The sequence below is a fragment of the Thalassophryne amazonica genome, chromosome 11, assembly GCF_902500255.1.
Source record: "Thalassophryne amazonica chromosome 11, fThaAma1.1, whole genome shotgun sequence".
NCBI classification, from domain to species: domain Eukaryota; kingdom Metazoa; phylum Chordata; class Actinopteri; order Batrachoidiformes; family Batrachoididae; genus Thalassophryne; species Thalassophryne amazonica.
Window position 1 is genome coordinate 63,604,959 of NC_047113.1, and position 24,418 is coordinate 63,629,376.

Genomic DNA, 24,418 nt, shown 5'->3' on the forward strand with positions numbered 1-24,418 from the left:
GTGAGTTTTTCCACGCCTGTCGGTGACGTCATTCGCCTGTCAGCATTTTATCCGGATATTCCACTGTTAAAGGAGATTTTTTTAATGAAAGACGTGCGGACGGATTGCAGCGTCGGCTCGCAGCCGCCGCGACGCTCCGCCACAGGAAAAACACCTCTGTTGGAAGCCTTAAGGACAAGTTGGAACATGTCCAGCTGTTAAACAATTTCTCATATACTCACTCCACTGAAAGCCATCAAAAGTCGCCTGGATTTTACAAATGGTTATCAACATGGAGGTGTTTTTCCTGTGCCGCCGCACCGCGCCGTCCGCACGTCTTTCATTAAAAAAAATCTCCTTTAACAGTGGAATATCCGGATAAAATGCTGAAACCGACTTCTTCTGAAACTTCTCTGTTCTCTCACGACGTCCTGGATCAATAGAGCCTGAAATGTGGAGGTTTTCAGCTTGAAACAGGCTGACGACGGCGCCTGAGAGCGCTGCGCGACGTCTTGCACCGTGGGAAGTCCTTAAAGCGACAGTATCACCTCAAAATCTCTCATCAGCCGTTATATTGAATGAAATCCATATAGTTTTTGAAAAAAATAAAATGGACCTATACTTTATTGACAGCCCTCGTATGTGTCTTGGGACAAAATCACACTGCCATCTGGGCTGTAGGAAACACACACACACACACACACACACACACACACATACACACACACACACACACACACAGGCTAGTGGAAATTACACACAAATGAGCCACTAAGAGCACCCTCATTTTAAAGGAGCTCTGGTCAGCTTCAGCCTGTAAACCTCTTCCCTGAAAGCCAGCGAGCATCAGTGTGGGTCCTTTGGTGGAGCTCCATCACAGAGCCTTGGGGTTCCTAGAGTTGTTTCATGCTATTGATATTTAAACATAGCATTTTCCCCCCTTGTTACTTATTCTCAGGACAAAATTAGGACAATGAAGTTTTTATGGGAACATTAAAAATTGATATAGCTGTTGGACATGCAGTGTATGGGCCCTGTGGTGCAGCTGCACACCACAGTATGTGCTAGTGAGTCATGTTTAATTATTAGGAAGTTCCGTCGTGGGTGTGTGGTTTTTGTTTTATGCCATACACCGACGCTCGCATGCACAGAGAACCAACCCACACATGGAGACCCACATTTCTTGATCCAGCCGCTGTGGTGTTAAAAGAGCGGGTGAGGCGGCGTGAGAGAGTGATGTTATTTGTTTTGAGCAAATACTCAGCGGCGTGAAATGCAAACAGAGAGCATCTGCAGCCAGCTGACAAGAAAGCAATCTTGCAATTCCTAACAGTGTTCCAAACAGAACAGTCGTTTGTTGTATTTTTCTGCTCATGTGACAAAATGATGCAGCTGCAAGTGACAAATACATAAAAGGGAGGACGTGAATGAGTGAGTCAGCCGAGAAAACTAATGAAAGGCATCAGAGAGCTGATGCATCACCTGTATGTTCTACACACTATGATATAAAGGTACAGGTCGCACATAACTGGTGTTCATGGTGATTGTGTGCATAAAAAATAAATGATGCACAGCAGAAAACACAATTTGTCATCACTCTGCTTATTGGAAGGTGCTTTCCTCTGTTTTGAGCTGTGCATAATTTATTTTTAGCAACGGTGAGTACCATGAGCACCAGTTATGTGCACACCTGACTATGTATGACTTCATTATATGACGTCTGTGTGACTTCATTATGAATCAATCACAAATATTTTGCTGATTAACATATGCTTTAGAATGTTCATCTAGGCTTCTTGGTTGTTGAGATATACAATAAGGTGCTTTTTTTTTTAAATGGACCATGTTTTCCTTGACCTTTGACCAATCTACTCCAACATCTAATTACTTCTGGATATCTATCTAAGTAATATTTCCACTGAGTTTGAATGAAATCTGTCCAGCCAATTTTAAGTTATCTTGTCCACGGACACACACACAGCAGTGACAGTGACACCCAACTACTGATGCTTTGCTGATGTGCAGGGTGAAAAAAAAAGCACCACACATATGAGTTTAAGCAACATAAATCTGCCTCTCGCCTTTCCAAATCATTCCCACCAATCAGCACTGATGCCATTTCTGTTGCAACCAATCGCGGTACACACGGAGGAACCTCATTTCCCGAAACACAAACCTTAACATTCCAGCAGGTAAATATGGCAGTCGCCTCTAAATGGACAATTAGCCAAGATTAAAGGCAACCTCCTCATCTTTCTCCATTAACTTAATTAGGAGGAAAAGACTTCTCAAATGACCTCTCGCTGTCTTTATCTGTTCCTCCCTCGTTCATGACTCCCTCCATCCAGCTCTTTTCTCTTAACCAAATCTGCTGCAGGCACAATAAGAACTGAGGAGGAGCAACACAGTCACATCTGGGAGCTCCACTGACATATTGGGTGGTAAGGACATTGCTCAAGTGTACACAAGGCATCCACACATTTCTGGGGAAAAAAAATTAGTATTGAAATGCCAGCACTGTATCTCACTACAAGTCATCAGTCCAGGGATTTAAAAATTCACAGACTCTTCGTTTTGGGACCTTGGACCATAGGTTCTACAAGGAGGCCTTTGCTTGCTGGATTATGCTGTCATGTTGCACTCGATGCTCCTTCACACTGCATACAATACACCTCCAAGTCTTCTTAACCTTCTGAGGTCCAGGGTATAATTGGCAGTTTTTTACTACTTTTGGTTTTACCTTCATAATTTACCTTACAAAAACTGTTCACTTTGCCTTATTTGGTGTCATTCTTTTTCAGCACAATCTCACCTCTGTGACTTTACAGTTTTTCCTTCATTTTGACATACTGTATTAACACAATGAGCCTAAAAACATACAAAATCCGAACAGAAAAAACGTTTGGTTTTTTACTGTGTAAACCACAAACAAGTTTAACAAACCATTTTTATAACAGAATGCAAATATAAATTGTAAATTTCAAAAACATGTACAAATGTAGCAAATAAGGTTATATACAACTATTTACAATAAAATGCAGGAAATATTTCAGGAGTTTTTATACAACTACTTACAAAACAAAAAGATGCCACACAAATTATTTATGCCACTCAGAAAATTTCTGTCCAACACAAGACCTCTGTCTTTTGTTGGACAGGTCACAGGCCTGACACTTTTTTATTCCAGCTGTTGTCCACCTGGAGGCAGCAGTGGCACCTCAGTCTGTCTTTGGTGGCTTTTTTTCCCCTCAGCAACAAGCCCACGTGGTGTTGGTGATTTTCATTGGTTTAGGTCATGTGTTTTTCCATCAATGATAAAGGAGAAGTAATGTTTTTTCCCCTGCAGCCAGCGAGGAGAAACAAGGAAGATGTTCATGTGCGTGCTGCACGAAGTGCCTCCACAACCCAATATGTGGGTTGGTGATCATTTTTGACTGGTTTAGGTCATGCATTTTCCACTAATGATAAAGGGAAAGTCATGTTCTTTTCTCTTGTAATTGCTCCGGCCAGAGAGGAGAAAAGAGAAAGAGAACTCCCGTTCATGCACGTGCTGCATGAAGCACCACACGAAGCGTCACTCCCCACATTGCCATAATATTCAGGAGAAAGCCTGGTGAAAATTATTAATCATGATAAAACATTTACTGGGCCTATCAACAAAATTTAAAAACTTGTATATAGTTTAATGTCCGCACTTTCAACACACACTCAAATGGAAACTCAGAGTGTGGTGGATTTGATGGGATGACCACTTAAATTGGTCATGTGACTTTGACACGTCTCCACATCAGATGACTCCAGAGGGTTAAGTAACAACCAATTTGAGACAAAGTCATTCCAGCAGCCCTAGAGGATTGTCCAAAGACACTTGCGGTGGATGACTCTTGAGAATGACGTCCAGGATTGTTCCAACTGGGATAGTGCTGCTTGAAAATAGGGAATGTGTGGAGGACTGCTCTATGATTATGAGTGATATGTTCTGGAGGCTGTCCTACTATGACCTTGTTTTGGAAATGGGGAATGGAACATACACTTGCCAGATTATTCCATTGCTCAGAATCTTAATCTTTGTGAGTCATCAGGATGTTGCAACCATTTAGCTTAGCTGCAACATTTCTGTCTTTGCATGTGACAATTCTTTGTTATGCTTTGTTACTTGCCATTTTGTAATTGGTAGTATGGCCAAAGCAGATGGTCACCTCACTGAGTCTAGTCTGCTTGAGGTTTCATCCTATAATCAAAAAGCCTGACGGAGTTTTTCCTTACCACTTTTGCCAATGTGCTTGCTGAGGGGGTGGGGTAGGGTTATACCTTACTTTTGTGAAGCACATTGGGGTGACATATGTTGTGATGTAGCACTGTATAAATAAACTGAATTGAGTCTCATAATTGGACAGTAATACTTGATGAGCCACGAGTGGAAAGCTTTGAACTCCTTCTTACTAAAGTCTTGGAACAGCTATACACTCCTGTGCAGCAACTTCATGACTCTGTAGGCTATTCTCAGATATCTCATGATCTCATAGGGTAAGTCCCACATGACTCTCAATGAGTCACTCAATGACATTGTGACATTGCTGATGGCAGAGTCCAAAAAGGGGGAAAAAAAAAAAAAATCACTGAAACCCAAGATCTTGAATTTAATCCATAACACTCAGACTCAGTCAAAGTCAATATCAGTAAACTCCTGTGAAAAAAACAAAAAAACAAAATCCATGTTACTCCATTACCATTCGTACCATCCATATAACGTAAATTCATGTAATTAAACATAAATCAGGTGGGCACATTTTGGATTAATTGAGCATCCTTTATTTCTTAGACTCTTTTATTGCACGTGAATACTTTGGAAATGTTGCATTCTTCTGTTTTAAGATTTTGATGGATTGGAGATTATATGCTGTTTCTTAAAACTAACGTCAAGGCAAAGTGTATTTCAAAAGAGATGGCTTGTGATGTGCACAATGTAATCTCGAAAAACTGACATCTTTTTGTTCCCTTTTGTGCCAGTAAGGGGTGCAAAACTGTCATCAGCACAAGGCCCTTTTTTTCAGGGTTCATAATTGTTCAAAAATTCTCTTTTCGATCTGAAGCGTCAGTGGATCTGTAGTGATGAAGGAAAAGAGGAAATAGCTCTTGAGTTTGACATCACTCTCATTTGTCTTCTTTGTAATCACTTTCCTCTCATGCAAACCAATCAACTGTAACCTAAGATGGTTTAATGGTGAAGAATGATTCTGCTTCATGAGTGTCACTGGAAGCAAACCAGCAGGGCTTCAAATACACAGACGAGCAGATTTTCCTCAAACGTGCATATACGACAAGACGTGTGCAAATGCACAAAAATCCAAATGAAAAGGCTGAAATGACGTTATGAGGCCTCAGTCTGGGTCCGACAGCCATCGAGGCACTTAGCGAAATAAACCAGCCTGATAACTGTAATGTGCACTGATGCATGAAAGTCTTTTAACCGATGGCTTGCATTTTTCCATCTTAGCCTTCATGAATATGTTGTTGTCTAATTGCATTTCACATAAATACTGTATATTTGGTGCAAAGCTGAAGCTTAGTGTTTGGGTCAGCGTGTGTCTGTGTCCATGTGCTGTGAGACCACAGTCTCTGTAAACTGTGGGGGGAAATGACCACAGACTGCACACACTGAAACCCACAGACTCCAGCCCTCCAACCATCGATGTCACCATCCAAGCATCTCTCCCCATCTTTGTGTTTTCTCCCCCTGTCAAGGACGTATTAGGGGCCACAGACTCCAGCTCCTCCATCCATCTGCCCGCCCTCCTGCTTCCACTCCCTTCCTCCTCCATCAGGATGTTTTCATCCATCATCTCACGCCTCAAAGTGACCTGCCATTCATCTGTCATTGTCAAGCACTTACAAGCCATAATTATTTCTCAATTACAACATTTTCCAAGAAAGAAACAAAGCCAGCCACTTTGCTACGAGCTTTGAACTGCACACTTCACCCAAGTAGGGTCCAAAACTCTGGTGAGAACCATTATCCAGCCTGATACCTCTTGCCCTTACCTCCCACCCTCCTTAAAAGCAAAGCCTCTAAGCATGCCTATTTTCCCGTGCTGCTAGTCCATCTCCTCCCCTCTCCAAACCTCAGACCACAGAGCTTTAATAGGGGGGTTAAGAGGTAATTCCTATCACACTGCCATCATTTAATATCTAACCGAGGCTGACGGAGAGGGAGGTTATGAACCCAGAAAACCACCCGCAAACCTCATGCCTCCTCCTCCTCCTCATTCTCCTGCTGTTATTCTCTCTTTCAATCAATTTTTGATCATTCTTCATTGACATTTCCCCCTTTCTCCCATGCTTTCTCTTTCCTTGCATAATCTACTACTTATACTGCAGCCACTTCCGTTATTTGCAAAGAATAATAATAATAAAAAAAAAAGGGACGAGATGAAAAGGTGGCGAAAATGCATGTCAAAAAAGTACTTTTGGGGGGGAATAAAATGGGAGGAAGAGCCAGACACTGTAATTTGGATTGTGCTGATGGCAAAGAAAGGATATGAAAAACATGAGATTTATCATGTTAACTTTGGAACATGTGCACTCTTTCCACTTGCTTACTGAGCTGTGCAAGAGCTCTGCAGGGATTCATGTGAGACCGGCGATAAATAAGAGCCATCAAGAGCAATTAGAGGTTTTATATAAGCCCAGTGATGGAGGAAATAAATGTCACTTGTGAAGGCATGGGGGGAAAAATAGGGACAAGGAAGACGAGTTTAGATTTTAAGAAAAGATTGCACGAATAAATGGATGCATGATGAAATCCATGTTCCGCCTATTAGCAATCTTGGGAGCCAAAGCTGACGTAAATAATATTTTTTTTTTTTCAGCCATAAGAGCCTAGTTTGCTGTTTTAAGCAATACATCACCACAAACTTATGAACCACATGATCATCTGTCACGAGTTATAGATAGGGGGTGCATTTACCCCATTGAGAAAACTGCATAGTTCTGTAAAACTGCATGAGAAATTCAAATAAATATCATAAACCTCTATTATCCTCTGCCCACCCAAACAAAGTGTCTCTGGCAGATATAGTTGAAGGAACCATTTGTCCAAACATTTACCACTATATCTCCAAGGCCTAAAGGGTCTAAACTTCCTAAACTTGGCATATGGATTGTCCCAACTATAACCATAGCAGCAGTGAGTGGACTATTTGCGGGTAGACAGTTTTGGGTCTGGATCTGCTTCAAAATGTTTCTTTATATCTATGTTTTTTTAACAATGCAAATGTTTTCCCCTTGATCACTTTCATTCTCAACATATGACATCAAGAAGGTCTGGGGAAAAGTGGGAAAACTTGGAATTCTGCCCATCCGCCTGTCAGTTAACAGTGGAAATAATGTTTGATTGTCATTATGGTAGCACTGATGGCAGTCCCCTTCAATGGCAGTCCCCTTCAATGTGCTTCCAATTGTTGCTTATGTTGCTTTTACTCTTCAAGTCTTTTATGCATTTCAAATTAAAATAGCTTACTACATTTGCCAATGAGTAATGGCAGAATGACAAAATATCCAGATAGTGCAGCGGATAAGAGATTATTTAGAGGGGAATCCTGCAAATGGTAATAAAAGCATCAAATTTGGCAGAAATTACTAGTTGAGTTAACACGGTTTTAAAAAGGAATAGTTTGGACCATGTATCATCCTTACTTATCACGTTACGGGGTAATATACGAGGTCTGTCAATAAAGTAACGGTCCTTTTTATTTTTTTCAAAAACTATATGGATTTCATTCATATGTTTTTACGTCAGACATGCTTGAACCCTCGTTTGCATGCGTGAGTTTTTCCACGCCTGTCGGTGACGTCATTCGCCTGTGAGCACGCCTTGGGAAGGAGTGGTCCCGCCCCCTCGTCGGATTTTCATTGTCTGGAAATGGCGGAATGAAAAGGACTTTTTTCCATCAGAATTTTTTCAGAAGCTGTTAGAGACTGGCAGCTGGAAACCATTCGAAAAATTTATCTGGCTTTCGGTGAAAATTTTACGGGCTTCACAGAGAATAAGGTCTGTTACTACAGCTTTAAGGACCCCTTTAAGGACGCTCGGCGCGCCGCGCTCCGAGCTGCGATGACGCAGCACAAGCCACCGGACCATTTCTAAACGGATGGCTCTGTGGATACGAGACCGTCGTGTGCTCTTTCTCTGGTTATCACAAGAGCGAATCGGTCTTTACGCGCAAAGCCTCCGCGTGGCTTTCCATGACAAAATCTCTTGTTAAAAGTGAAATCTGCTGGAAAATGGCTAATGTCCAGCTTTTGTGATAACCAGAGAAAGAGCACACGACGGTCTCGTATCCACAGAGCCATCCGTTTGGAAATGGTCCGGTGGCTTGTGCCGTGTCATCGCAGCTCGGAGCGCAGCGCGCCGAGCGTCCTTAAAGCCATCCTTAAAGCTGTCCTTAAAGCTGTAGTAACAGACCTTATTCTCTGTGAAGCCCGTAAAATTTTCACCGAAAGCCAGATAAATTTTTTTGAATGGTTTCCAGGTGCCAGTCTCTAACAGCTTCTGAAAAAATTCTGATGGAAAAAAAGTCCTTTTCATTCCACCATTTCCAGACAATGAAAATCCGACGAGGGGGCGGGACCATTCCTTCCCAAGGTGTGCTCACAGGCGAATGACGTCACCGACAGGTGCGGAAAAACTCACGCATGCGCACGAGGGTTCAAGCATGTCTGACGTAAAAACATATGAATGAAATCCATATAGTTTTTGAAAAAAATTAAAAGGACCATTACTTTATTGACAGACCTCGTATGTCACATGTCATAGAATCCAATAGACGTAGACCTTGTTTGACCTTTACTTTGGAGACCAAGCATTCAACACTGTCAACACTATTCCATTTATTAATCCTATTAGCTAAACCAATAATTTGCATCACTTTTTACCAAAATTGGAGCAACTTTAACTTTTGACCCCTGTACAAAATGACACCGACCTTTGTCACCATTCTTGCTGTTTTTATCCCCTAACTCCAAAGAATTGAGTCACAGATAGTCCAAACTATACCTTATTGAAATCTTTATGATCTGGCAAATAATGTGGAATATTTTTCAATATGATTGGAGCATCTTTTCATTTTGACCTCTGTGTAATTCTTCAATTGACCCCGATTGAAAAGTCAAGTGGCCAATCGTTTTTTCAAAAGAGGAGTGTCTAAGGAGTATTTCTACCGAATTTGATACTTATATCACCATTTGCATGACTGTTTCACTTATCAGCTGCACTAAGAGGGAAATCCTTTCAAAAGCCAAAAATCCTAAACAACCTATATCAAATTTATTTACAATGTTGATTTTGATATCCAAACTATTGATCTATTCTATGACTTTAAAGAACCATTAATTATTACTGAACTTGGTAAATCCTAGGTAAAACTACATAATGAGGTAAAGTTTGAAAGTCTGAGCCTCAGTTTCTAATAATGAACAAGCTTATGAGCTAAGAGTGTTTTCAGTGACCATTGTTATGAATATCTTGATCATTTTATTTGGATTTTCTACAGCAGCACATAAGAGTTGTTAGGAGCTTCATAAAGTGAGCTGTCCATAGTGCTGATCGGCCTCTGAATAAGTGTTAAAGCGGTGCATTTAATAGGATTTTGCAACATTTCTGCTTTGATGAACTTTAACTGTTAGACAATCCTATATGAAGACGGCAATTAGTTCAGTGGACATGAACCTGTCACTGCTTAAGGTAACATAACAAAGGCCTTATTATTTATTATTTCTAAGTTTTAATTAATGGTCATTGAAAAATATATGTATCATTTTGACTGGGGTGTGGTAACACTGAAATTCAGTACACTTGTTGAGAAATAAATGACACCAAAACCTAAATGTGGTACTATAAATGTTCCCCTTACCAAACCCTAATCATATAAAAAACAAGAATAATACTTCAGTTTTTTTTGCAGAAAACCAAGACCCAGTGCATCATCAAATGACACCTGCAGACAGTATAATCATATGAAGTGGCAGGCATTTAATAATCTGAGGTAAAATTATAGAGTTGGTTATTTCTGTAACATATGTCACACAGGTCTTAAACAAGTTGTGTCCATCATAAATCCTGCTTAAACCAGGAAAATATCTGTGTAAACACAATTGTGGGATGCTGGAAATGCAGAACATCAATTATCAAACACATTAAAATGTAAAAACAATTTGGCATAATATGATTCCTTAATTAATTATCTTATTTCTCCAATCATTTTCAAATCTTTTCATTGGACATTAAAATCTAGAATGACAGACATCATGAATCATGCATTTTTATACTGTTTTACACCCATCAGAGCCCCATGTGACAGTTAATTAAATATCGCCAAAGCATAGTCAGTAATCAATGTTTCACCACAAAATGTCAGTTTACGCACAAAAGCCATTTGGGATATATCAAATACAGTTGTTATAAAAGCAAGTTTCTTTTGTGTGAAAAGTATTCAACAGGTATTTCACCTACAACCCCTGGCAAAAATTATGGAATCACTGGCCTCTGAGGATGTTCATTCAGTTGTTTAATTTTGTAGAAAAAAAGCAGATCACAGACATGACACAAAACTAAAGTCATTTCAAATGGCAACTTTCTGGCTTTAAGAAACACTATAAGAAATCAAGAAAGACTGTGGCAGTCAGTAACGGTTACTTTTTTAGACCAAGCAGAGGAAAAAAATATGGAATCACTCAATTCTGAGGAAAAAATTATGGAATCACCCTGTAAATTTTCATCCCCAAAACTAACACCTACATCATATCAGATCTGCTCGTTAGTCTGCATCTAAAAAGGAGTGAACACACCTTGGAGAGCTGTTGCACCAAGTGGACTGACATGAATCATGGCTCCAACACGAGAGATGTCAATTGAAACAAAGGAGAGGATTATCAAACTCTTAAAAGAGAGTAAATCATCACGCAATGTTGCAAAAGATGTTGGTTGTTCACAGTCAGCTGTGTCTAAACTCTGGACCAAATACAAACAACATGAGAAGGTTGTTAAAGGCAAACATACTGGTAGACCAAGGAAGACAAAGCGTCAAGACAGAAAACTTAAAGCAATATGTCTCAAAAATCGAAAAATGTACAACAAAACAAATGAGGAACGAATGGGAGGAAACTGGAGTCAACGTCTGTGACCGAACTGTAAGAAACCGCCTAAAGGAAATGGGATTTACATACAGAAAAGCTAAACGAAAGGCATCATTAACACCTAAACAGAAAAAAAACAAGGTTACAATGGGCTAAGGAAAAGCAATTGTGGACTGTGGATGACTGGATGAAAGTCATATTCAGTGATGAATCTCGAATCTGCATTGGGCAAGGTGATGATGCTGGAACTTTTGTTTGGTGCCTTTCCAATGAGATTTATAAAGATGACTGCCTGAAGAGAACATGTAAATTTCCACAGTCATTGATGATATGGGGCTGCATGTCAGGTAAAGGCACTGGGGAGATGGCTGTCATTACATCATCAATAAATGCACAAGTTTATGTTGATATTTTGGACAATTGAAAGGATGTTTGGGGATGATGAAATCATTTTTCAAGATGATAATGCATCTTGCCATAGAGCAAAAACTGCAAAAACATTCCTTGCAAAAAGACACATAGGGTCAATGTCATGGCATAGGGTCAATGTCAATGAGCAGATCTGATTTGATGCAGGTGTTAATTTGGGAGATGAAAATTTACAGGGTGATTCCATAATTTTTTCCTCAGAATTGAGTGATTCCATATTTTTTTCCTCTGCTTGGTCTAAAAAAGTAACCGTTACTGACTGCCACAATCTTTTTTTCTTGATTTCTTATAGTGTTTCTTAAAGCCAGAAAGTTGCCATTTGAAATGACTTTAGTTTTGTGTCATGTCTGTGATCTGCTTTTTTTCTACAAAATTAAACAACTGAATGAACATCCTCTGAGGCCGGTGATTCCATAATTTTTGCCAGGGGTTGTATGTGTGTCACTGAGCAGCAGTATGTGTCAGAGAACAACATAAAGCTAATCTGTGCTCTTTGGATGTGTATTATTCTTCCTTGGCACTATGAAAAACAGATGCTTCTGATTTGATGTTGTTATGTAAACTGTGCAAAAAAAAAAACACTATTTACTGACCAAGTTAGAGATGTCAAAACAAAACAGTTCAAAGTGCGATTAATTTAGATTTTTATTTTGACGTGTTATAGATGCTATAATTAATTCATCTAAATGTATGTGCTATTTTGACATAAATAAATAAACAAGCGTGAAGCCATAACATCAGTCAAAAAAATATTCTTTCAAATGTAGAATATCACTTTTCTTGATTCTTAAAAATAGAAAAAATATTTCAACACCAATATGTGAGCAAAGTTACAAATAACAAAAATAAATGCATAGCATGAAATTTTCATTATGTTAGCAACATGTAGTAAAATTTCATATTACTGGGCAAAACTTTCACAAGCAGTAAAGTTTTTGTTTGTTTTGTTTTTTGCTTACTATCCCACATAGAACATAAAAGACTATGTCAAATACACACAGATACACAAATTGCACCTCCGGCTTCAGCTGAACGCAGCCCAATGCAAACAGCTCTGAAGCTGAGAAGGTGTTTGATGCAACCTCACAGAACCGCTCCAAGGAGAAGACAAATAAGGTGGCAGGAAAGACGACCAGCAACGAGTGGGGAAGAAAAGGAGATGGGGTAGGTATACATAGTACAATGTGTGGGAAAGTGAGATGTAAAAGAGGGACGAGTTAGAGTATGTGGGAGGTTTTACAGCATCTGTATTCCACTCAGAATACACTCTGAAAACATTACATTCCACAATAACAATTCCTCAGGAATCCAAGCAAAATAGTCACTGCGGGCACATGTTCACCTTTTAAAAACGTGTGCACATGCACATTCTTTTAAACCTCACAACAGGAGCACAGAACATCACTGTATCATCTGGGGCAGGAACTCAAAGCCCAAGCCTGGGCAATGTGAGACATCACATTGCAGCTGTATTTGGTTTACACCTGAAAGGAGTCAGAAAAGAGGAGAGAGCACCGCACGCAGACAGAGAGAGGTGGAAGAGGTCAGGAAGTGGCAGCGGCGTACTCACAGTCGCCCGAGTTTGGGGTTGGACTGGAAGAGAAGCTCTGGCAGAAACTGGAGTCTGTTCCTGTTGAGACGCCTGTAGAGAGAAACAGAGGAAGGAACGAGTTCAGAAACATCAGTCAGATCAATTCAAACTGTTGACTCAACAGTCACTGAACAGCCGACTGAACCAGAGCTTCAAGGTTCAAAGGTCAAACTCATGTGAAAGTCTGTTTTGTTTCCTATGATCGTGACCTCGGGGTTATCATGCAGGGCTTTCTGTTTGTTACAGGTTATCATGAAGTACACTTTCTAAAAAAAACCCTCAAGAGGAACATCCCGTCACACTCACTGACCTCATACGGAAAGCACAAAGTCATCTGTACAGCACACACACAGCAAAGTTATCTTCACTTTAAAAAAGTTGTGCTAACCACAATAAATCACATTATTACCACTTAATAAGGCATTCCATGGCGGTTAGCATTACTTTGTATTGACAAAAGGTGGGCAGATATTAAACGGCAGGTCGATAATGAACAGCAGGTTGATATTAAATAGCAGGCCAGTGAATGGCAGGCCAATATTAAATGGCAGGCCGACAATAAACAGCAGGTTGATATTAAATGGCAGGCCGATAATGAACAACAGGTCGATAATAAACAGCAGTTTGATAATAAACAGCAGGCCGATAATAAACAGCAGTTCGATAATAAACAGCAGTTCGCTAATGGACGGCAGGCCGATATTAAAAAGCAGGCAAATAATGAATGGCAGGCCGATAACGAATGGCAGGCTGATATTAAATGGCAGGCTGAAAATGAACAGCAGGTCGATATTAAACGGAAGGTCACTCATGAACGGGAGGCCAATAACGAATGGCAGGCTGATATTAAATGGGAGGCTGATAATGAACACCAGGTTGATATTAAATGGCAGGTTGATAACGAATGGTAGGTCAATAATAAACGGCAGGTGGATAATGAATGGCAGGCCGATAATGTCACTACCCACACAGTATTTTACATCTCGTGATGCAGTGTGAGCCATTTCAGGCTTAACTTTTTCCAATCATGAAGCAGCTTCTATGTGTTCAAACAAAACACAGAGATTTTGGCGACATTTAATGTGAAACCCCAGTCATACTTAACAGTGAAACGAGTTTTATTAAATGTTACAGTGGTGTGCCAAATATAAACCACCAATAATTTGTACCATGTCTTTCAAAGAGCTAATTGCTGGCTTGATCAGTCTGGTAGATAAATTAGAAGATATTCATTGAAGTGTGTGTTTTGTGTTCCGATACTGCATTTGAAAATGAAAATTAGCTGTGTTGCCAACCTGACCATGCTCTACCACATCTGCTTCTGGATAAATAGAATGCTGACAGTTATGCTTTCAAAATGCAAAGGTTGAAGGTTTATAATGTATACTGACCAATTATTCTCTTTCTATTTTAAAGTTTACTTAGTTTTTAGGTGTTTTATTATTATTTATTTGTTTATTTATTTTTTGGATGGATGCTTTGGATAGAGAAATAAAAAAGAGCCAGCTGATAATGTAAATAAAAGTCCGCTTGGTGCTGTGGGATAATAAATGATGTTATATAATTATTATGGATCCTTGTCATTTGTCATTTCCAAAAACAATTTGAAATGTGGACTCATCAGACCATAACACACTTTTCTACTTTGTGTCTGTCCATTTCAAATGAGCTTGGGCCCAGAGAAGGCGGCGGCGTTTCTGGATGTTGTTGATGTATGACTTTCGCTTTGCATAGTAGAGTTTTAACTTGCACTTATAGATGTAGCGACGAACTGTGTTAACTGACAATGGTTTTCTGAAGTGTTCCTGAGCCCACGCAGCAAGATCCTTTACACAATGATGTCGTTTTTTTAATGCAGTGCCACCTGAGGGATCGGAGGTCACGAGCATTCAATGATGGTTTTCGGCCTTGCCGCTTATGTGTAGAAAGTTCTCCAGATTCTCTGAATCTTCTGTTTACCGGTATATTATGGACTGTAGATGATGGAATTCCTAAATTCCTTGCAATTGAATGTTGAGAAACATTGTTCTTAAACTGTTGGACTATTTTTTCACACAGTTGTTCACAAAGTGGTGATCCTCACCCCATCTTTGCTTGTGAACGGCTGAGCCTTTTGGGGATGTTCCTTTTACACTCAATCATGACACTCACCTGTTTCCAATTAGGTGTTCTTTGAGAATTCATCAACTTTCCCAGTCTTTTGTTGCCCCGTCCCAACTTTTTTTCGAAATGTGTTCTAGGCATCCATTTCAAAATGAGCAAATATATGAACAAAAACAAAAAAAGTCTATCAGTTTGAACATTAAATATCTTGTCTTTGTGGTGTATTCAACTGAATATAGGTTGAAGAGGATTTGCAAATCATTGTATTTTGTTTTTATTTACATTTTACACAACGTCCCAACTTCATTAAAATAGGGGTTGTATATTTTGCATTTTTTTTTAGCTCATGAAAAGGCCACATCTAACAGTACTTTGACCTTCAAAAATCTTTCCAAGATAAAAATTTGTGGAATTACAAAATAGTGTTGGCGGAGTTTTGCGCTCTACGAGTGCAGTGCTCTAGTTCATCATGCTATATTGAAACAAAATGCAAATGTATACAAAATTAAACCTTTGCTCATAAAATTCAAGTTCTTGCAAGAATGCATAGAGATGAAAAGCGTTTGTTTGTGTCTACGTGATGAAAAAATGCATGCGTGCATGCATGCACACATACAACCGTGTGCACACATACACGCAGGCACGAATACGTGTGCCAACGTGCAAATGTGTGCGTGCATTTTGAAGGAGGCTGAGGACGAGAGAGATGAGGACAGTTTCAAGCAGAGGAGGGTAGCTGCTATCACACGACCAAAGCATTCGTCCAAAAAAACGAGGCATAGAGGGGGAAAGAAAAGAAAAGAACGACTCAAAGGTTGCAGGGTCACGAAGCAGAATCCATGCTGGAGAAGATGCAGGCACCGACCTTTTAACCTTCTTGATAAGGATAATAAGACCCTGACTTTCACTCTTGTGTGTACCGGTGGAAAGCGAGCTGCTGTCCAAATCGAGCTACCCACCATTTCAAATAATTTACCCCAACTGTCAGAAAATAACTGCTGAATGTAACGGCTACCATTACACTGATGAATAAGCTCACAAAGCAGTTGAGAGAAGAATCCTTTGTGTATGTTCAAATGATAATGAAGAGCAATTTCTGCCTGGAACCTTTGAAATAACACCAGCCCCCAACTCCATAGGCACTATAATTTTTACATTTGGAATATTATCCTCATTAGTCACCGTTGTATTAAGGGCCAACAGAAAGGGTTTAGACATGTAAAGGAACTTGTCTAACTGGGTTACATCCTCAGGTTATCCATATGTTTAATGCACCAAACTGGGAAAAAAAAAAGTAATTAAATGCCAGTCTAAACTAGAGTTGCAACAAATGAACATGTTCATCACTGTGCAAACTGCACTTTATTTTTTTTTTCATTTCATCTCTTTCCTTTGCTTTTATATTTTCCCTAATGTTTGTATTTATGACATCATAAAGGCATAAATGTATGAAGTCACAACCTCTGAAACAAATTTAAGTCCCCCCCCCCCCACATGTTTTCTCTCTCTCTTCTGTTTTTCCACTAATTCAAGGAAAATGCTGTATGACATCATACATACAGTATCTATACATATAATATCACAGTAATGTTATACACATACAAGAACATATTATACTAACATTAACAAATGTCATCTCCCAAAGAGACAACTACATCAACTCAATGGATTTCACATCAGGACTCCATAAATCACAGTGTCTCAGCACCATGACCTCTCACCCCTGACCTTTCACACTGACAGCCAACAACAGAGAACCTGTCAATGAAGCATTTTAAAAAGCATTTCACAATTAGGGAAATAAAAGTGAAAATCAGCAGGGTAACTCTTTGGTATGTGACTAATCAATAGTGACTTCCAATATTATCACCTACAGCTTTGAAATGCTGTCTCAGAACAGGCTTTCCTCATCATCACTGGAGTTTGGTGTTTGAATTTTTTACCCAATCCAATTCTGCTTCTGCTTTTTGGCTTTGTTCAGACTGCCAGTGAAACTCTGATTTATGTGTGTATCTGTGTAAATCTGTTTCTATCCCCATTTGTAGGTGGTTTGAAAATTAGATTTAAATAATTGTTACAAATACATTTTGATCTGTGTTCTGTTATGTCTGCGACACTTCAGGCCAAATAAATCTCACAGGAGGAGTTTTAATTGATGAGAGATCTGCTCTCTCGTTGCTGCAAACAACCACTTCAATTTTGCTTCATGTCCACTCCAGCCAGTTTTCACACTGCTCCAAAACACGTGCTCTAGACTCACCTCAGAAAAGAAAGCAAAATGTTCAGCATGAGATGTGCTTACAGGGATGTGCTGTAGGGTGACAGCCATTGTTCAGATAAACAAGGCAGTGAAAAATGAAGAAAAACATGCATACGCACACAAAAGCCCAAAGTAACCTGTAAAATCACATTCAAAAAATGGACACACGGTGTGGAAAAAGTAATATCAAAGACGAATGACGCAGAAAGATTCAATATTTCAAGGATAAAAAGATACATGGTCACATATTTAAATAACAAAAATAAATTGGAATGTAGCTGTTTCAACTCACATGCAATCTCCATCTAAATCCATTTTCTCTTTGATCAGCATTTCTTTTACTGCTAATAATGAAAATGTGTTGCGACTAGCTGTCGCTGGAGGTGCTACTATCACTGACTATTGAAACACTCAGACAGTGCAAGACTGACACCATGCTGCCTTAAGTGTTTAGTCAGCTTTAATATGGTAACTGACTTGCAGCTAAGAAGCTTCTTGATGGGAAGCCACACTTGATTATTTACCGCTTTCCATCATTCGCAATTGTGATGTTAGCCATGCATGCTAGCTCATATCTTGACAAATGGACACTGCACTGGATCCACAGACAGGTCCCGGCAGGTAGCTGCAGATGTCTATTAGCTGATGCTTGTCAAAATAGACTTCTCATGTTTAGAAAACAATAAGCAGAATTCAAATTCTGAACCAATCTTTTTTTTTTAAAAACTATCAAATGCCTGGTATTTGGCATTTTGGATTTGGCTGTAATTTGGAACAGAGGTTTTATTAATGAACCTAATTCTCATTCTTGTCATATTTGGGAGCATACTGTAAAGCACATGCATTGTTACGGTTTTGCTGTCATTGATTCTAGTAGAAACATTTCTCTGTTTAATACTTTAAAGTATTTAAGTTCTTTAAATACTGTGGGAAGTTCTTTTTAGGTACAAATCAGTTTGACATCTTTGGTAATAGATATACATTTACAATTTCACAAAAACACTTTACACATGACAAATAAAAGCAATTTCTTTACTGCAAATGTGTGTGTGAGGTTCGACACAAAACTATTTTGGTCCCTTACCCTCACTAACCCCACCCATAACCTCCGACCCTTCCTGACGCACAGTATTAAAGAGACGTTTAACATAAAAGCAAAATGTCGCCTCTCTCTTTCCCTTATCGGATGTTTGATCACGTTTCACGTTACACGTTTCTGCCACTCAAACACTCTGACCTTACTGTCCACTGTCAGTGGACAGTAGAAACAGTATACAAGGTCTGTAAATAAAGTAACGGTCCTTTTTATTTTTTTCAAATCTATATGATTTCATTCATATGTTTTTACGTCAGACAAGCTTGAACCCTCGTGCGCATGCGTGAGTTTTTCCACGCCTGTCGGTGACGTCATTCGCCTGTGAGCACGCCTTGTGGAAGGAGTGGTTCCGCCCCCTCGTCGGATTTTCATTGTCTGGAAATGGCGGAATGAAAAGGACTTTTTTTCCATCAGAATTTTTTCAGAAGCTGTTAGAGACTGGCACCTGGAAACCATTTGAAAAATTTATCTGGCTTTCGGTGAAAATTTTACGGGCTTCACAGAGAATAAGGACTGTTACTACAGCTTTAAGGACGGCTTTAAGGACAGCTTTAAGGACGCTCGGCGAGCCGCTTGGCGAGCCGCGCTCCGAGCTGCGACGACGAGGCAGAAAACGCCAGATCATTTCTAAGCTGATGGCTCTGTGGATACGAGACCAGTTGGGACATGCCTATCTCGGCTTTCAATGCTTACCAGTCCAGTAAGTATCAGAGAAATTGTGGAGAGCTGGGCTTGTCCTAACTTGTTCTCTGACACGTCGAAACGGAGGTGTTCCTTTGTCTCGCTGAAACAGTGAATCGGTCGTTACGCACGAAGCCTCCGCGCGGCTTTCCATGACAAAATCTCTTGTTAAAAGTGAAATCCGCCGGAAAATGGCTGATGTCCAGCTCTTGTGATAACCAGAGAAAGTGCACACGACGGTCTCGTATCCACAGAGCCATCAGCTTAGAAATGATCTGGCGTTTTCTGCCTCGTCGTCGCAGCTCAGAGCGCGGTGTGCTGAGCGTCCTTAAAGCCATCCTTAAAGCTGTAGTAACAGTCCTTATTCTCTGTGAAGCCAGTAAAATTTTCACCGAAAGACAGATAAATTTTTCAAATGGTTTCCAGGTGCCAGTCTCTAACAGCTTCTGAAAAAATTCTGATGGAAAAAAAGTCCAAATCATTCCGCCATTTCCAGACAATGAAAATCCGACGAGGGGGCGGGACCACTCCTTCCACAAGGCGTGCCCACAGGCGAATGACGTCACCGACAGGTGTGGAAAAACTCATGCATGCGCACGAGGGTTCAAGCTTGTCTGACATAAAAACATGAATCAAATCCATATAGTTTAAAAAAAAATAAAAAGGTCTGTTACTTTATTGACAGACCTCGTATGTGTTTTTCCATTAAACTGCCTGGCTAATTATCAGAACAAAATAAAATTACTTCACAGCTGAACAATCCAGACTCTGGAATTGCCAAGAAATTGCGTCTAACTGACTGAACGCAAATAAAACAAATGTCCTCGAATCACATTGATGGCATCAGCTGGAAAGCTGTAATCACGTGTAATGACAATTCACAGCATAAGTCACCCCAAGAAGGTTCTTGGTTCTTATATGATTGTTTTGTGTGAATATACGCTTCGGGATCCCCCAGGGAAAGTTCGAGGATTTGGCTGAAGATAGGGAAGCATGGGCTGAACGTCTTGTCTACTGCTTGTCTACTGAATGAATGAATGCTCTGTGAGAATATGTAACAAATTAGTATGTATTTTTTTAATGTGATAATCTAAATTTTAGCACATTTCTAAGATCTTTGTTGACATTGTTTACTCTGGTTGCAAACCTCCAACAGGGCCACAAGAACATCCCTTGAAAGCTGGACCACAGACGCGTTTATTTTAAGGAGATGAGTTTTTCTCGGAGTCTAAACAACATAATAAGCGTATAATTCTCATCTCATGCTATCCGGAGCAACACAGACACTCCTTTCAGCAGAAACATGGAAGAACATTTTGGTTCAAACCCTCGTCCCTCCTACACACACAAAGCAATAAATCCACAGGTGTGTGTGTATGTGTGTGCACATCTGTGTGGGAAGTGATGTGTGTGTCCACTGACATATCAGCTCTGTTGGCTCGAGCCTTGGTGTGAGATGACACACACACACACACACACACACAGAGAACAAGGTGATGTACTGGTGGGAGATTCTACACTCGTGTGCAAAGTGGACAGAACTGAAGCATCGACAGTCTGTGCTTGTGTATGTGTACGTGCACACAGTGCAGGATGACAAATAGCTGCATGTGCACAAATTTGTTTTTGTGCCTGTGTTTAGCCTTGTGGGTTTTCAGATCACCGGAAACCTCAAAGTTGCATGCACAAGTTGTGTCTCTTTGCATCTTATAATGGTGGTACTCACAGTCTCTCGAGCAGTCTGAGGTCTTGGAAGGCTCCTCTCTCAACAACGCTGATTTGGTTGTCCTCCAGATGACTACAAAGACAGAGAGATAAATGGAAGAAGGAAAAACACTTAAACACCAGCGGTATTTACCATCATTAATATACAGCTGTCAAGTAAAAATAACTGATGTGTTTTGGAAAATAAATGCTTAAAAAAGCCAGAGATACGACTGCAATGATAAACAACTACAAGTTCAAATCAATGTCTCTGATAAATCCACATATACTTTTTAAAATTTAAATGAATTCTGTGCACATCTCAGCATTTATATATGCCCGTGTCCTGTTTCATTTACATCAGAGCTGGAAGACTAAAGTGACGCCCAAAACTGGGTCTATGTCACAAACAATCACTCAGCTCAAATCAGCTCAGATTTCTTACAAACTTTTTTTGTTGGAAATTCTACTCGCTCATCCTGGATGTGTTGTACCATGTGTCGTTATTCACAAGCCTCTGAATCGTTGTGGAATGTTAAAATCATAAAACAAGCACACTTAAATCTTGCTGCTGTCTGTTTCAGAGTGGCTCGTTCTGCTCGCCACCACTTTGGTTCTGTGGTGAAGTTTCTGGACACACACACATGCGCGCGCACACACACACACACACACACACACACACGAAGCAAGGAGTAAACTTTGTCTCTGTGAAACATCACTGATTTTGGGATGGAAGTGACTCATCATGATTTAAATTCTGTCCCCAGTCCACCCAGCTGTAAATGGGAAGTAACCTGCAACAAGATATTGTGAGCCATAAAATCTGGATTATTGTTTGGAAGTGCACCAAATATCAGCTGTTCTTAGATATTAAAACTTTATGCATAAACTTAAAAAAAAAAAAAAATCGGTAACACTTTACTTGAAGGTATCGTCATAATAGTGATATGACACTGTCATGAACGTGTCATAAACATTATGTCAATGTCATAAACCTTTATGACTGCTGTCATTAAGTGTCATTCAGTTTTTGTAATGACAAGTTGATATTTTTTGGGTTGTCTTGATTATGACAACTTGAATTTAATCAAAGTGACATAACCAGAAGTTGTCTTCGACCTTTTTTGGTCTTCGGTTATATGCCAACTTGTCATTGCAAAAACCGAATGACACTTAATGACAGCAGTCATAAAAATTTATGACATTGACATAATGTTTTTGATACATTCATGACTGTGTCATGTAACAGTTATGGCACTGTCATATCACTATTTGCTGTGAAAGTGTAGTGACACGGACCCACAACAGGGGGTGCAAATGAACGGTCAATAGATGAGCCAAAAGGTAACAATTTAATGTTGTGAAACGTGCACAACGAATATACAGACAATCTCAGAATATAATTACAGTCAAATTACAAAGGTGACGTGTGGGCAGGCTCGAGGATAGAAGACGTCTGTCCTGAGAAGAGCCGGAACCACATGATTTCCGCCGCCACAGAACCTGGTGAATACTGGAGCCGCCAAGTCCCGAATTCCCAGGTGATCACCGTCCCCGACTGTCGGATCTGGTACTGCTGGCGAGAATAAAGACAGTCAAGTGTGGGTGTGTGTATACCCAGTAACAACAGCGGTGGGAATGCCACCTCCACCTCTCACTCAATATGTTGCAGCGGTCTCAGATGAAAAGGAGCGCCGTCTTGCACAGCCTCCGCAAAAACGACCGGTTCTCCTGCAAACACTCACGATAACAGATTTATAAATCTCACAAAAAGGCTGAGAGTATTACCTCCAATGAAGTATGATATCTCGGCGATGAGGTGGAGATGACGTCTGGTCTTTATGGAGTGCGATGATGAAGAATGTGTGACAGCTGTCAGGAATTAATGAGTGACAGCTGTCACTCCCGGCTGTGTCCGTGGCGGCAGCGCCCTCTCGTGCCTGAAGCCCGCACTTCAGGCAGGGCGCCCTTTGGTGGTGGGCCAGCAGTACATCCTCTTCTGGCGGCCCACACAACAACTATTATGACGATACCTTCAAGTAAAGTGTTACTAAAAATTCTCCATTAACGCTTGAGAAATTTGTAAAACTGCTGAAAAATGCCCTATTTCACAATATTTAAAAAAAAAAAAAAAAGAATTCTTGGATCCACCTCCTTAATCAGATCCACTGCAAAAGTTAATGGTTTTCCTCCTTGGCTCATACCCCACCCTCTACCTATAAAGTTATTAACTGCATATGTCTAAGGTTGGCAATGCATGAGAACTGGGATTAGAACAATTTCAATGACTGATCTGGCATCCGTGAACTCACTGGTGTACTAATGTGAACTATGAAGCTGGGATTCTGGTCTTTTGTCCATCTGTCATTGTGAACACTGGACAATATGTGGCTGCTTATGGCTATCACTGTATGTCCTGACAATTTTGTGTTGTATGATTGTATTTTATTTTATTTATTAGTATAGCCCAAGCACCTTGCCACCGTACTGAGTCTGGTCTGCTTTCAAAATCCCAAAATGAAATTTTCCTAACCAGTGTCACAAATGTGCGTGCTCATCAGGTGGATACATTTTAGCTTGTGTGACGATCCCTTGGTTTGACCCATGTTGTGATTTGCACTACAAGAATAAATTTAATAGTATAAAATTGCAAAGGCTGTTACAGAAAGGTTCAGATGTGAACACACAAAGTATATCTATAAATAAAATGAAAATAGCTGAAATTCTTTAATATTCTGCACATTGATAGCTACTTAAATAGCCAAGTGCAAAACGGCGTTAACTAAAAACTTGCGGTTTTGGACTTACTGGCATGTGAAACACTCAGATGTTTCTTTTTCCAAATTTCTGGAAGATTTCAAAGTCAATAATGGGAAAATAAAAAGGAAATGATCGCTTGTATTTTAAATTTAGACACTACCAGTTAAAATTTATTTCTCTTTTACTTTTTGAGTAAAATAAAATTATTAAAATTTAGATGAAATCAACTTTGATTCATGGCTTCTCATATTGTTACAAATATATCTGTTCTGTTTCTGTCATGTATTTAATGCTTATTAAAGCCCCTTTACATTCTAGGGATTAATTTCAAGTGAGTAAATATAATACTTTTAGTGCCTTGTTCAACGGGTAACCTGGGGAAAGAGCAGATATGTTCCAAATTCCAGAAATGAAAAAAAAATTGAGGAAAGGAATAAAATTGGCTGTTTAATGGAGAGAAATACTGAAGAGATATAAAATGCTGAGGAACGTTCACACCCTTTTTTAATTAGTTGTATAAACAACTAATCAGTGCAGTGAAGAGACGAATGTGCAGTGAGGTAAAAGTTTAAGACACACAGCAATCCGCAAATGTGACAATCCAGCCAGCCAAGACAAACAATTAACAACCCATCCCTGTTCTATCCCTCAGTGGACGTCATCTCCACTTCCCTTCTGTCCG

General features: G+C 39.8%; 1 protein-coding gene across 1 annotated transcript in view; it reads right to left on the reverse strand.

Annotated features, from left to right (window-relative positions):
- Nucleotides 1-24,418, reverse strand: part of slit3 (slit homolog 3 (Drosophila)) — a 713,397-nt gene that overhangs the window by 606,068 nt on the left and 82,911 nt on the right. The window contains exons 3-4 of the mRNA XM_034181986.1: nt 20,999-21,070; nt 13,112-13,183 (exon numbers count right to left, since the gene is read on the reverse strand). Coding sequence (XP_034037877.1) covers nt 13,112-13,183; nt 20,999-21,070 — 144 coding nt within the window. The remainder of the gene's footprint in view (nt 1-13,111; nt 13,184-20,998; nt 21,071-24,418) is intronic.